This window comes from Olea europaea, unplaced genomic scaffold, assembly GCF_002742605.1.
Source record: "Olea europaea var. sylvestris unplaced genomic scaffold, O_europaea_v1 scaffold1328, whole genome shotgun sequence".
NCBI classification, from domain to species: domain Eukaryota; kingdom Viridiplantae; phylum Streptophyta; class Magnoliopsida; order Lamiales; family Oleaceae; genus Olea; species Olea europaea.
This window is the reverse complement of record NW_019230760.1, coordinates 8,163-21,606: the sequence shown is the minus strand read 5'-3', so window position 1 is coordinate 21,606 and position 13,444 is coordinate 8,163. Positions and strand designations below refer to the sequence as shown.

At 37.3% G+C, this 13,444-nt stretch overlaps 2 protein-coding genes and 1 long non-coding RNA gene across 3 annotated transcripts; 2 read left to right on the top strand and 1 right to left on the bottom strand.

Moving 5' to 3' along the window:
* The first annotated feature begins 4,075 nt into the window (after positions 1 to 4,075).
* Positions 4,076 to 6,001, top strand: LOC111375019 (zeatin O-xylosyltransferase-like). The gene is made up of 2 exons (XM_022997810.1): positions 4,076 to 5,393; positions 5,479 to 6,001. The coding sequence occupies exons 1-2, from the start codon at positions 4,217 to 4,219 to the stop codon at positions 5,772 to 5,774; spliced, it is 1,473 nt and encodes a 490-aa protein (XP_022853578.1). The 5' UTR covers positions 4,076 to 4,216; the 3' UTR covers positions 5,775 to 6,001.
* Positions 6,002 to 8,599: 2,598 nt separating this feature from the next.
* On the top strand, positions 8,600 to 9,515 carry LOC111375032. The gene is made up of 3 exons (XM_022997824.1): positions 8,600 to 9,051; positions 9,127 to 9,309; positions 9,365 to 9,515. The coding sequence occupies exons 1-3, from the start codon at positions 8,600 to 8,602 to the stop codon at positions 9,513 to 9,515; spliced, it is 786 nt and encodes a 261-aa protein (XP_022853592.1).
* A 3,144-nt stretch (positions 9,516 to 12,659) lies between these two features.
* LOC111375015 lies at positions 12,660 to 13,438 on the bottom strand. The gene is made up of 2 exons (XR_002699242.1): positions 13,269 to 13,438; positions 12,660 to 13,013 (listed from the first exon to the last, which is right to left on the bottom strand). It is a non-coding gene; the product is annotated as an uncharacterized LOC111375015 (long non-coding RNA).
* Between the last annotated feature and the right edge of the window lie 6 nt (positions 13,439 to 13,444).

Below are 13,444 nucleotides of genomic sequence, written 5' to 3'. Positions count from 1 at the left end.
TGATCTCTATGGCTCTGATACCAACTCTATGGGTGCTACTATGAGCGAACAAAAATCTAATAATCTAAAAATCTAATAACCATGAATCTAAAAATTTTTATATTCCAAAAACTCTTTTATTTTACTGTTAAAATAAAATCTTAAGATAAGGACTAAACCTTCTTATAAATTTTTGAGTAATTCTTCAAAGTCTAATAATGTCTGAGAATTTATAATATCAATATCTGTCATCATATCTATATCTGTTCTAAAAGGTATATCATATTTTGAAATATTTTTCTTCCTTTTTTCCAATTTATCTATGATATCTTGTATATCTTTTATAATTATTGTTCTTACAATTCCTTTAGCAAAATTTTATAGTAAGTTTTCTTTGAAACATTTTAATGTTTCTTGTGATGCATATAATTGTTCTTGATATCCTATCTTATCAATTTATTTTTCAAACTTAATTTCTTTTTTATTTTTAACAACCTTTTTTATATTATATGGTCCTCTCTTATATTTGGATTTTTCTATTTTATAATTTGTCATTAATAATTCTCACAAATTTTTAGAAAAATTATTTGTTAATTATTTAAGGACTTAAATAGAAGATTTATATTAGATAAAGGGTTGTTTTTTAATATTTATTTAAGGGCGTTTTAGATAGTTCAAAATGTTTAGAAAAATTAAAGGCCATTTTGAAAAATCCTTCCTTTATTTAGGTCAATTTGAGGTATTTCCCATTAAAAACACTATTAGCCCATGTCTAGGAGCCATTTGGCCTAATGCATAATACATTTTTTTGACCGTTTCAATTCGTGTGTGGGACCCAGACAAGTTGTAATTATTGACTGCAGACGCTATACATGCTGCGAATTATTAAATTGCCTCGTCTTAAAGAAGAATGATTATTTATTTATTTATTTTTTTTTTTTGTGTGGGGACACATTGATAATTTGTGTGTAATTTGGTCAAAATATATGACTCCTTTGACAACTCCTATATGACATTTACAAATTTTCTAAAAATATGATACAAAATAGCTCCTAAACAGGAGCTTAAGCGTCAAAATTTAGGGAGTGTATTCATTTGAAATTTTTAAAATTTTTTAAAAGCTTAGATGTATTCAGTTGGGACTTCTCCCTAAGCACAAAAAGTCTAACTGTGGCAGCACCTGATTTACAGACATTTTTTTTTATCTGCTAATGAATTTGTGTTATGTGGAATCCTGTAAAATTTGTGTGAAGATTTCCAAGTTCTTGTAGGATAGACTTTTAAAAAGTTTTCGAAAGTTAGGGTATTCAATTAAAACTTTTTAGAAGCCTCTAGAAGTCATAAGTCATTCAAATAGACAATAACTTTTGGAGAATCATCTATTTACTAGATTTCTAGAGACTTTTTGTTAAAAAATATAAATAGCAAATTTCAAAAAAAATCTCTCATATATTCTGAGATTTGTGAAGATCTCAAAGCCCAAAGAATGTCTTTTTTGTTTCAATTCCATGATTTTCTCATATCTCTTCAATTCATTTATTGTAATCAATTTATGATTATTTTATATGTACATAATTACTTTTAAATTGAAATTATATGCAATTGTTTCAAAATGTAGAATTTCAAGTAGTCAATCTATTCTCTCTCTTTTTTCTGATTAAAAACAATTTGTGTTCCTAAAAATTATGTTTGTTTATTGAAAAAATTTGATCATATTATTAGAAATTGATGTAAAAGTTTTTTATTAATTTATTTGTGCCAAAATTGAAATACTGGGCCGTGACCAATGATTTTACCCAAGAAAATTTTGAGGGCGTCTTGGTTCTCAAAAATATTAATTAGATAGTAAAAAAGATTGTAATTTTTCATGTACATAATGAATTTGTGAGATGAAAAATCTGTAATCAAAATCAATAGAAGTCCATGTATGACTTTTATTAATTTTTAACAAATTCATAGAAGTCACGTAAAGGTCCATAAAATGCATAAAAGTTTCCCAATTAAGAATGCTTTAAAAATCCCAATTGAATACATCCTCCCCAATTACATTCTATTTTAGTTATCGAACTTAATTTTGTTCTAAATTAACCACTGAAAAAGCAAGGCATTTTTTTTATACATGGTTAGTTTAAAATAATACACATTTGGAAAATAAAACTAATGCCCATTGTAGACTTGTAGTGAGTAGTGGAATGATATCTTAGTGAGTTAAGTCAATTTCGATTCACTTTAAGTCTTAACATAGAATCAACTTTTCCTTATTTAATGACTAAATTTGGTTCTCGGTTGATTACATTGAAAATAAGTCAAAGTTAAGTTTTATAAATAATAGGCCGAAGTTTTATTTCCTCATTTAAGAGTTCCGGAAGTGTTTAAAAAGAATAAAATTCTACTTTCAACTACTTTAAACACTCAAAAATTTAGTTAGCGGTTGGTTTGTGTTTTCATTTTCCATTTTCCATTTTCATTTTCAAAATGATTTTTTGTTTTCCCCGAAAACAGCATGTTTTTCGCGTTTTGAGCGTTTTCGACATTTATAACTGAAAACGCTGAAAACGATAAAAAGTTGTTTTGCGTTTTCAGTTATAAATTTTAACTCGTTTTTGAAAACGACGGACCAAACGCGTTTTCCGCGTTTTCAAAAACGGAAAACGAAAAATGGGTCAAAAACGGCAAACCAACCATGACCTTAATGTCTAGTGAAAGCCAAGTGATCCTATTACTTCAAACCGGAATATGTACGAATTGAAACAAAACTTTGAAGAAAAAAAGGTCGAGAAGCACCCTTGATCTAACTGAAGCATCATAATTTTCTTCTCGTTTTCATCTTTAGTTTCTAACTTATTTGAACAGGAAATACTTTCTTTCTTTTTCTTTTTCTTTTTTCCAGTTGATTTGCAAAAAGAAGACAGAGAAAAAAAAATTAAATTACAAACATCTCAAACCTTGGATCAATTTGATCAAATAGCTGTCGCTTCGCGGAAGTCCTATCTATGACTTAACCGTGAAATATTATATTGACATGTTTTATTACAAGTACCTTCATATTATTTGTCGGTTTGACCCTTTTTAAAATTTTAAATTATTTGTTATAGTATAATTTTTATTACACATTTACACAATAAAATATTCTATACAAATCAACAAAGTTTTTATTTTATTTTTTAACTACATATTTTTCAAAAAATACTATTTAAAACTCCTTAGTTTTCCGAATAATGGATGACAATCAAGAGCTCATATTGAGCAAGTTGAAAAACTTCCTTTTCTCCGTGTTGTTTGGTGTATCCTGGATAAGTAACAATGACGTGTGTGGATCATACACGGTAGTGCAAGCAGCCTAATTTTTTCAGCGTGGTGGAATAATAATCCAAGTTTGCTTCTTTTTGGCTGTCACGTTCTGCCCACTGTGGCACTATTCATGATAAAAACAACTTCTTAATGTCAAGTTTGTCTGCTGAGGATAAAGTAAAATTTACTCGAGTGAAGATTAAATTAAAATAAATAAATATATGGACAAGTAGTTTGACATGATATTGGAGCAAATAAAGGTACTCGACATTTGTTTAGTTGCTATCTATTAGATAAAAACATGTTTGGGCACTATAGCATTAGTAGCTAACCTTCATATTCAGTTGTGGATGCTGCGAAAGACGAATACCATTTGCATTCATTTCGTTCCAAAGCGACAAGATCCATTTCTTTTATGCATTCTTTCCAAGCTTTAGCTTTTAAAACAAGAGGCACAAATGTTTTATTTTTGTTCTGTGTTTGATATAGTCAATATGGGTTCGATTTTAACAATAGCAGTTTATCTCAAGTGGCTACTATTCTGACTTGCTCGTTTACGTTTTATTTTAACCCATTATAACGAAGAGGTGTATGTGTAGATAATAAGTGGATAGTAACTGTGAGTATGATTAAAATTAATGTCTAACTTAAAATTCAAATTATAAGAAGATTATAATAAAACACTAACAAAATTACATGTTTTGAATTTCCATTTTCCACGTGGAAATTCTATTAGTTTCCAAAGATGAAGTTATGTATAGTTACTCCCAAGGTTAGAAATTAAAAGTGTAGGATTAATTTCACAAGAAAATCAAGGTCGGCGACCAAAATACCAATCAAGTTGTGTCACTCTCTTCAAAATCCCAGTACCAGAATATAGCCGCCATCTCAACCCCAGCTAAAGCAGATAAGAGGGGGGAGCTCTTCAATTCAGTTTGATCAATTAATGGCAAGCTGTAATGATATTCACGAAAGCAAGGAGCATATCAGCAAGGAAGTTGTAGTAATAGTGGTGCCACTTCCAGCCCAGGGCCACCTCAATCAGCTTCTGCAACTATCCTGCCTCTTATCTTCCTATGGCCTCCAGGTTCACTTTGTCAGTTCTGCCATCTACAACCGCCAAGCCAAACTCCGTGCAAATGGCCTGGATATGGACAAACTCCATTTCCACGATCTTCCAACACCTGCTTTTCAATCACCTCCTCCGAATCCCAACTCGACTAATAAGTTCCCAACACAGCTGCAGCCGGCCTGGTATGCCATGTTGAGCCTCCGCCAACTGGTGGCTGAATACGTAGAACACATGTCCAAGCAAGCAAAAAGAGTTGTTATTATTCATGACCCAGTTATGGCTGCGGTTGTTCAGGAGGCGATTCCTAATGCAGAATCCTACGCTTTCAACTGTGTTTCAGCTTATTATTATTCCTCTTTTTTATGGGAATCCCTGGGAAAACCATTCCCTATTGAACAACCAAAAAATTTTCCCTCTTTTAAAGGATGTGTTCCAGATGAAGTCCTTAAATTTGTAGCTTTACAGGAAGAGCCATTGAAATATAGAGCAGGGTATTTATTCAATACATGTAGAGACATAGAAGGGCCTTATGTTGATCTATTAGAAAGGGAAGAGGTTGCTGAGAATAGAAAATTATGGGCAATTGGACCAATTCTTCCATCAAAATCCTTATCTGCTAATAGCCAACACAAATGTTTGGAGTGGCTTGACAAACAAGCTCCAAAATCTGTCATCTATGTATCGTTCGGAACGATGACTTCATTGTCGGACGAAGAAATCAAAGAGCAGGCAATAGGATTAGAACAGAGCAAACAGAAGTTCATTTGGGTGCTGAGGGACGCCGATAAAGCAAACGTGTTCGACGGTGAAGTTAGACGACCTGAATTACCAGACGGATTCGAGGAAAGAGTCGTAGAGTTTGGGATGGTGGTGAGAGATTGGGCACCACAGCCAGAAATTCTTTCCCATCCATCAACTGGTGGATTCATGAGCCATTGTGGCTGGAATTCATGCTTAGAAAGCATTACCATGGGAGTGCCAATTGCAGCCTGGCCTATGCATTCTGACCAACCAAGAAACGCTGTGCTCATAACAGAAATACTGAAAACAGGTATCTCGAACCACCATATTTAAAAGTTTAAATAAATTATTACAGAACAGACAAATTTATTCATTTATATTTTGTGTTCAAACAGGTCTCATTGTGAGGGAATGGGAACGGAGGGAGGAGCTGGTGAAAGCTTCCACTATTGAGAATGTTGTGACAAGATTAATGGCATCGGAAGAAGGAAATACGCTGCGAAAACAGGCTGCGGAGTTGGCTGCTGTCGTTAGACGGTCAACTGAGGAAGGCGGCACATCTAAAGCTGAATTAGATTCATTTATTGCCCATATCACTAGACAGAATATGGATAGTGTCTCTCCAACATCAAGTTCCATTCCCAGTTCTTCCACAGGTTGTAACATTTCGTCTCATGTCTCTGCTGCTTGAAGAATTCCGTTCTTTTAACGAACAGAGCCAATTTCCTTTCCAGCGAGGTAAAGAAGCCAAGTGTTCACTGTAATTGATTGATAAAACGAGAAATTTCGATTTCCAGTTGTACGAATGTTCATTTCATGGTCTGAGCACTCGAATGATCATATCATAAGTTAAATGTTTCAACACCCATCGAACTTTGGCTAATGTGATAGTTTACTCACCAAAGTTCACAATGCTTTCCACTGGCCACTCAATTTATAATTTTTGCACTCCATCACTCTTCGGACACATTCCGTTTCAATTTTCACTTAAGAAATTATACATGGCAATTAACTCTGTCCAAAATTTAATAAATTAAATGCCAATATGGACGACACCTCATGAAATTATGAGTCCCAAACATCCCTCTCCCTTAACAAAACGTACTTCCCCGTTCCTTCCAAATCCGTAAGTCCCCCAATTTTTTCAAACCCTAAGCCTCAAATTGCAGCAGTCCCAATTGACGGTCCTCCATATCCGAATGTAAAGAAACTGTAATCGAACTCGTGGCTGCCTGAAGCAGTGAATCATTTATACCTATACTGCATCTCCGGCTGTCAATTGAACTGCGTGAAATGGAAATGTCATCCAACTAGAGGCAGTAAGAGTGCACGCATATACCTTCCAATAACAGAAAATGTCATCCTCTTGGACGAAGGTTTGAAGATTGCATTTTTTGTAGAGGATGAACATGGCCCAGATCATTCTATTTTGCCTCAACCCAAAGATCTTCCATTTTGTTAAAACACCATATTATATAATCCTCATAATTTGTGAGAATTTATTATTCCAATTAATTAAATTGTGAGAAATTTTTGTTTTATTGTTGGAAGCAGATTTGTTGCCAGAATCCCCTGCAAATTTCATAGCTCAGAATGATGAAATAATGTTAAATGTGAGAAATTGTTAGTGTTGTGCAAAAGACCGTAAAAGGGATTGTTTTCTTGTAAACAGTCTGAAAGGAAATGCATCTTTTTCGTTTTCTTGAGCAAAGCTTTAGAAAAAGCACTATCGTTTATTTATGATTTTAGCTTTCCATTCGTTGGTGGATGAGTAATTCTTAAAACTGAACTGAGATTGAAAACTGAAAGTTATTGACAGACGGACTAATTTACATTCCGCTGGTTCTGACTGCCTTGAACTAATGCTAATGCATATGTGATTTTTCTTTTCCTGGATCATCTGATTATATATTTCACAATGTTTCTGGAATTAATTCTGCAGATCACTCCTGGTACTGCAAACTGAAAATTAAATAGAATCGTCCCAAACCTATTTTCACTCGAAACTCCACCCTAATGAACTTGTTCTGAAAGGAACACTTCATTCAGCATCTCAAAAATTGAAATAATATAACAGTGATAAAAATGAGTAAATATTTAATGGGAATCACACATGTAGGTTCACATAATCAGACTTAGCAATACCAGTGCATCCATTCAACAAACACCGAACAAAAATTACAAATAGAAACCATGACCACTTCCACTTGAACACTAGTGGGTTTATGGAAGCCTTGTCTTCCATAGTCACATCCTTCTCTTTAGCATCAAAGTCAGCTCTATTTAACAGGTCATCATCATGAGTAAGGATTCGCCTACCTGAGCCATCGATCCAATTAATGCCCTTGGCTTTTCTTCCCATAGGGACAGAACCACCATTATTATTCTTTGTCTTTAGTAACCAGCTAAAATCCAAACTTTTCTTCTCTTTTCTTTTTACTGGATTGGCAAAACTAGCAGCCATGTTCATCCCAGTAAAATCTTGGCTTGAACATCCCCGAGTTTATTTGGTCGGGCTCGTCACTCTCTCCCCTGGGCCACAACATCATCAGGCTCGCAGATGCGAGCTTGAGCTCGGGTTTGAACTCGAGTTTATATGGTTGGGCTCGTCACTCTCTCCCTTGGGCCACAACATCATCTATGCGAGCTCGAGTTCGAGTTTGAAGTCCCTATCTCAAACTATATAGCTCTATCTTCCCCCAACACATTTACTCAAGCACAAGGTCAGGCCTATGCCCCCAAAGATTGAGGTCGGGCTCTAGAAACATCAATCCCACTTTGGCTACAACTCTTTATAACCTTTATCTTCATTCAAATCACTTATCTATCACATTTTGACTCAAACTCAAATAAAACACTTTCATTATAACACAAACACTCTACATGATAATGATAAGGACTATAGGCAGTTGAATTCTTTTATAACTCTCCCACTAACATCTATAAATGCATGACCAAAACTCATTGCTAAGGTACATTTTTACATACAATTTTAGTGTACGTTTTCATATAAATTCCTTATCTGATTTAAGTATTCGATGGGGGATGAGAACACATCGTTGCATTTGTTTCAAGTACCAGAAGACTCTGTTCGTGCTCTTTCTCAGTTCGCAAGCTTGGGAGATCTACTAGGTACGATTTTTGATAGCATTAGTGGCGCCATCTGTGGGAACCGCTACCAAAAGCTATGGTGAACACACGATCAAGTCTTCCCCCAGCAAGCTCATTTGTCCCAGACCATCCTCCTCTCCTTGAAGATCATCCTATCCCTTAGGAAGAATCATTAGAGATGCCAGTACCTTAGCATGCCGTTGTTACCATCGGAGCATTCGAAGAGCTCTGCCAACAAGTTGCTACATTAACTCAGTTGTTAAGCCAGAGGAATTCTCACCCATCACATACACCAATTCCTGAAGGTGGTTTTATGACAGATGCTTGAGCTCAGGCCCCACAACCCATTATTGATGATGGTGGGGTTGGAACCTTGGGTGTACCCCATACGCCTTGGGGAAAGTGATGATAGAGTCCAATGAACTCGCCAAGATCATTCAAGAGGGAATAACGAAAGGCCTAATGCAGAAAGCTAAGGGGACAACAACTTTAATCCCTAACACACCATTCACTCCTAAGATATTATCATTCACCTTACCGGACAGATTCAAATACCCCCGTATAAAAGAATATGATGGAACTACTGACCCTATCAACCATCTCAATATCTATACTGACATCATGAACCTGCGAGTTACCCCAGACCAGGTGATGTGTAAGGCTTTTCCTCAAACATTGACCAACGCTGTCAGGGGTTGGTTCTCAACCTTTGAGCCCAATTCCATAACCTCATTCTCGGATCTAGCCGACAAGTTCTCTGCCTTCTTCGTCAACAGTAAGCGTATCCGAAAAACAGCAGCATTCCTCATGCAGCTTCGTCAAGAGCAGAATGAGACACTTCGCAATTTCATGACAAGGTTTAACAAAAAAAGACTTTAGATCCCAGACCACTATATCACAACTACAGTCTCAACTTTAAGATATTCTATAAGGTGTGAAGCGTTCAAGATGTCTTTATCAAAGACCCCTCTAACGTCAGTAATCGACCTACTTACTCGAGCTGAGAAATACATCAACATGGAAGAGACTATATTCCCAAGGAAAGATGCAACACCGTCAACTAAGCTAGAGCATAGAAGGCCGCATGACTTAATTTTCATCAAGATCGTCCTCAAGTAAGACAAGTCATGATAACCCTTCAGCAGCTTTTACTCGCCTGAATACAACAAGGTCTAACATTTTAATGGAGATCAAAGATATGAAAGAGCTCAAATGGCCATCAAGGATGAAGTCCCTTCTTAAGTCCCGGGACAAGAACGAGTATTGTGAGTTTCATCGAGACCACGAGCACACGACTGAGGGTTGCTTTGCTCTAGAGTAATAAACTGAAGCTCTCATCAAGAGGGGATTTTTGGGTGCCTATGTAAGCCATGACAAACACCCAAGGAATAATCAGAATAAGGACAAGGCCGCTTGAGATCGGGGAAATCAACAACCAACAGTTGGTCCAATTAATATCATTATCGAAGGTGCAGTCTCAGGAGGAGACTCGAGTAATGAACCCAAACTATACGCCAGGCCGTATCTGCTAGTTTCAAGAATAGGCCTTAATAGAATGGAAGACAAAACTTTTGAACTAAAGGACTCAGAAGGAGTGTCAAGTCATTCTTGGAACGACAACAACCTAAAGCTCTATTATGAGTAGCAGTCTCTGTTCCCAAGTATTTAGGCGAATTTTTGTCCTTCGTTTTCTTTTACAGTTCGGGCCTACGCGTCCATAAGTTTAGTTTGGTAGTTCGGGTTTGCGTTCCCCAGGAAGTTTACTTTTCAGCTTTTCATCCTTTCATGAATGCTTCATGGTTTACAAAAGCTTGGGCCAAAATGCCCTCGAGTACTTACTTTATTATGATATAGAAATTTGCTTTTATACTACTGCTTCCTCTTGAAAATAAACATTTCGCATAAAGCCGTCCCGAGCACGCAGCTAAATCAACATTAACATTTAGCATAAAGTTGTGCCCCGAGCACGCAGCTAAATCAAATCTAACATTTAGCATAGGATCATGCCCCGAGCATGCAGCTAAATTAACTTTAACATTTAGCATAGGGCCGTGCCCCGAACGCGCAACTAAATAAACTCTAACACTTTAGCGTAAGGTCGTGCCATGTGCATGCAGCTAAATCAACTTTAACATTTGGCATAAGGCCGTTCCGTGATCATGCAGCTAAATAAACTCTAACACTTTAGCATAAGGTCATGTCCCAAGCATGCAGCTGTAACGACCAGGACCTCTCGCCCAAGCCGTTAGCTTATGTACTGTCCGCTTTGGGTGGGCCTTGCGCCCACTTACCCTCACGGCTTTCTATGGCGTCCCTTGCCCAATTGGTACCAGAATTCAACTTAGATCTCGCTTATGTAGAGGTCAAAAGTTCGAATCCTGGGGAACCCAATTGGTACCAGGATTCAACTCAAGTCTCTCTTATATAGAGGTCAAGAGTTCGAATCCTGGGGGACGCGATAGAAAGCCGTGAGGGGTAAGTGGGCGCAAGGCCCACCCAAAAGCGGACAGTACGTAAGTTAACGACTTGGGCGAGAGGTCCGGGTCGTTACAAAAAAATGCGCGTTTTTTATAACGACCCGGACCTCTCACCTAAGCCGTTAGCTTACGTACTGTCCGCTTTGGGTGGGCCTTACGCCCACTTACCCTTCACGACTTTCTATCGCGTCCCCCAGAATTCGAACTCTTGACCACTACATAAGAGAGACTTGAGTTGAATTCTGGTACCCATTGTAACGGCTTGGGCGAGAGGTCCGGGTCGTTACACAGCTAAAGCGTACATGTAGACCCTATGCCTAGCTATCGCTCAAGTATACATTTAAAAAAAATTACAATAAGTAAAAAACCCTGACGTTTTTTATCCCGAGTTTGTTTGGCCTGAGTTCTCAAAAATTCCATCAAACTCTAGATAACTGTTCAACATTAAGCTTGAGAGCCTATCCTCGAGCTCAATACATTGTCAAAATCCCAACCTCAGAGCTCGGGATATTGTTCAACATTGGGCTCGGGGCCTATCCTCGAGCTCAATACATTGTCAAAATCCTAGCCTCAGAGCTCGGGATATTATTCAACATTGGGTTCGGGGGCCTAACCTCAAGCTTAATACATTGCCAAAATCCCAGCCTCGGAACTCGGGATCTTATTCAACATTGGGCTCGAGAGGCATAACTTCGAGCTCAATACATTGTCAAAATCCCAGCCAAAGAGCTTTGTCATTTGAAACTGGCAAAGTTCGAGCTCAAGCTCATGCATGAGCTCATTCATTCTCAACTTATGGCAAAGCTCGAGATCAAGCTCATGCATCTGTTCGAGGTCGAGTTCTTTCACTTCAAGCAGAGCTCGTGGTCGAGTTATTCATTCCAAGTTTTTCACAAAAGCTCGAGGTCGAGCTCTTTTAGATCAGCTTCTGGCAAAGCTCTAGGTCGGGCTCTTTTCGTTTCAACTCTTTAAGCAAGCTCAAGGTTGAGCTCTTCATTACAAATCTTAACAAAACTCCATGTAAAGCTCTTTCATTTCAACTTTTGGTAAAGCTCGAGTTCGAGCTCATTCATGCCAAAATCTTCTACAAAGGTCGAGGTCGAGCTCCCTTCTTTCAAAATTTTTAACAAGGTCGGGATTGAGCCCTTCCTTTCAGAATTCTTTAAGGAGCTCAAGGTCGAGCTCCCTTCTCAAAATAGAATTTTTTAATGAGCTCCTGGTCGAGCTCCATTCTTTCAAAAATTTTAACGAGGTTAGGATCAAGCCCCTCCTTTCAGATTTTTTTAATGAGCTCGAGATCGAGCTCTTACCTTTCTTTCAAATTTTTAGACAAGGTCCGCGTACAACTTTCTTTCAAAAATTTAACAAGGTCAAGGTCGAGCCCCTTCTCTTCAAATTTTGAATAAGGTAGGGGTCAGAATATTCAAATATTTTAAGATTGAAATCGAGCTCATTTTTTTTCAAATTTTTTGAAATGGTCAAAACTTGCTATCCTAGGTTTATATGCTCGAGGGCCTATCAATTCGATATGAACGTACTTATGCATCCCATTCCAGGAACTCCCACATTGCGCACAAGCTCTTGATATGGATACACGGGGGCCTATGATGTGTACAATTTCAGTATAACCCGACCATCTACGACCTCATGCTCGAGGTCATGATAACCTCGAGCACTCTTCTATGGCTTGAACATCCTCGAGTTTATATGGTCGGGTTCATCACTCTCTCTCTCTCTTGGGCCACAACATCATCGGGCTCGTATATGCGAGCTCGGGTTTGAAGCCTTATCTCGAACTGTATAGCTAGATCTTCCCCCCACACATTTACTCAAGCACAAAGTCGGGCCTATGCCCCCAAAGATTGAGGTTGGGCTACAAGCTTAGGTCTGGCTTCATGAGATTGGGCTCCAGAAACGTCAATTCCACTTTTGCTACAACTCTTTATGACCTTTATTTTTATCCAAATCACTTATCTATCACAGTTTGATTCAAACTCAAATAAAACACTTTCATTATAACACAAACACTCTACATGATAAGGATAAGGGCTACATGCAGTTGAATCCTTTTACAACCCCTACAGCTAACATCTATAAATACATAACCAAAGCTCATTGCTAAGATACGTTTTTACATACAATTTTAGTATACGTTTTCATATAAATTCCTTGACTGACTTAAGCATCGGAGGGGCGATGAGAACACACCTCATTGCCTTTGTTTTAGGCACCGGAAGACTTTGTTCGTGCTCTTTCTCAGTCCTCAAGCTCGAGAGATCTACCAGGTATGATTTTTGATAGCATCAACTGCCATTAGAACCCCTAACCTTTGCAGACTAATGCTGTAAGATAAACAAATATTTATAGTTCATTCTCTAATTATTCTCTTTATGACTTTCAAAGTATTTCAACACACTTCTAAATATAACTAGAAATACATAATTCATTAAGTGACAACAAGCCAATTAATGTAAACCCAAAAGTCAGAAACCTTCAGCATTGATTGCAGGATGCACAACATGCTAATTTAAACATCAGAACATTTTTTTTTTATAGGCAATAATTACATGAGAAATCTCCTTAATATACCCTCCAACCTTCAGTCCAAGAGGTCTGTATCAGTAGTAAAGTGGCGCAACCTTCTGTCTAGGAGGTCTATATCAAGTTTCCATTTTGCGCATTTCAAATCACGGCTGGATAGTATGCAGTTTCTGATTAACTTCTTCAAGCAGCGGCAAGTACCAACAAGTTGGATTACAATTTTCACCTGATC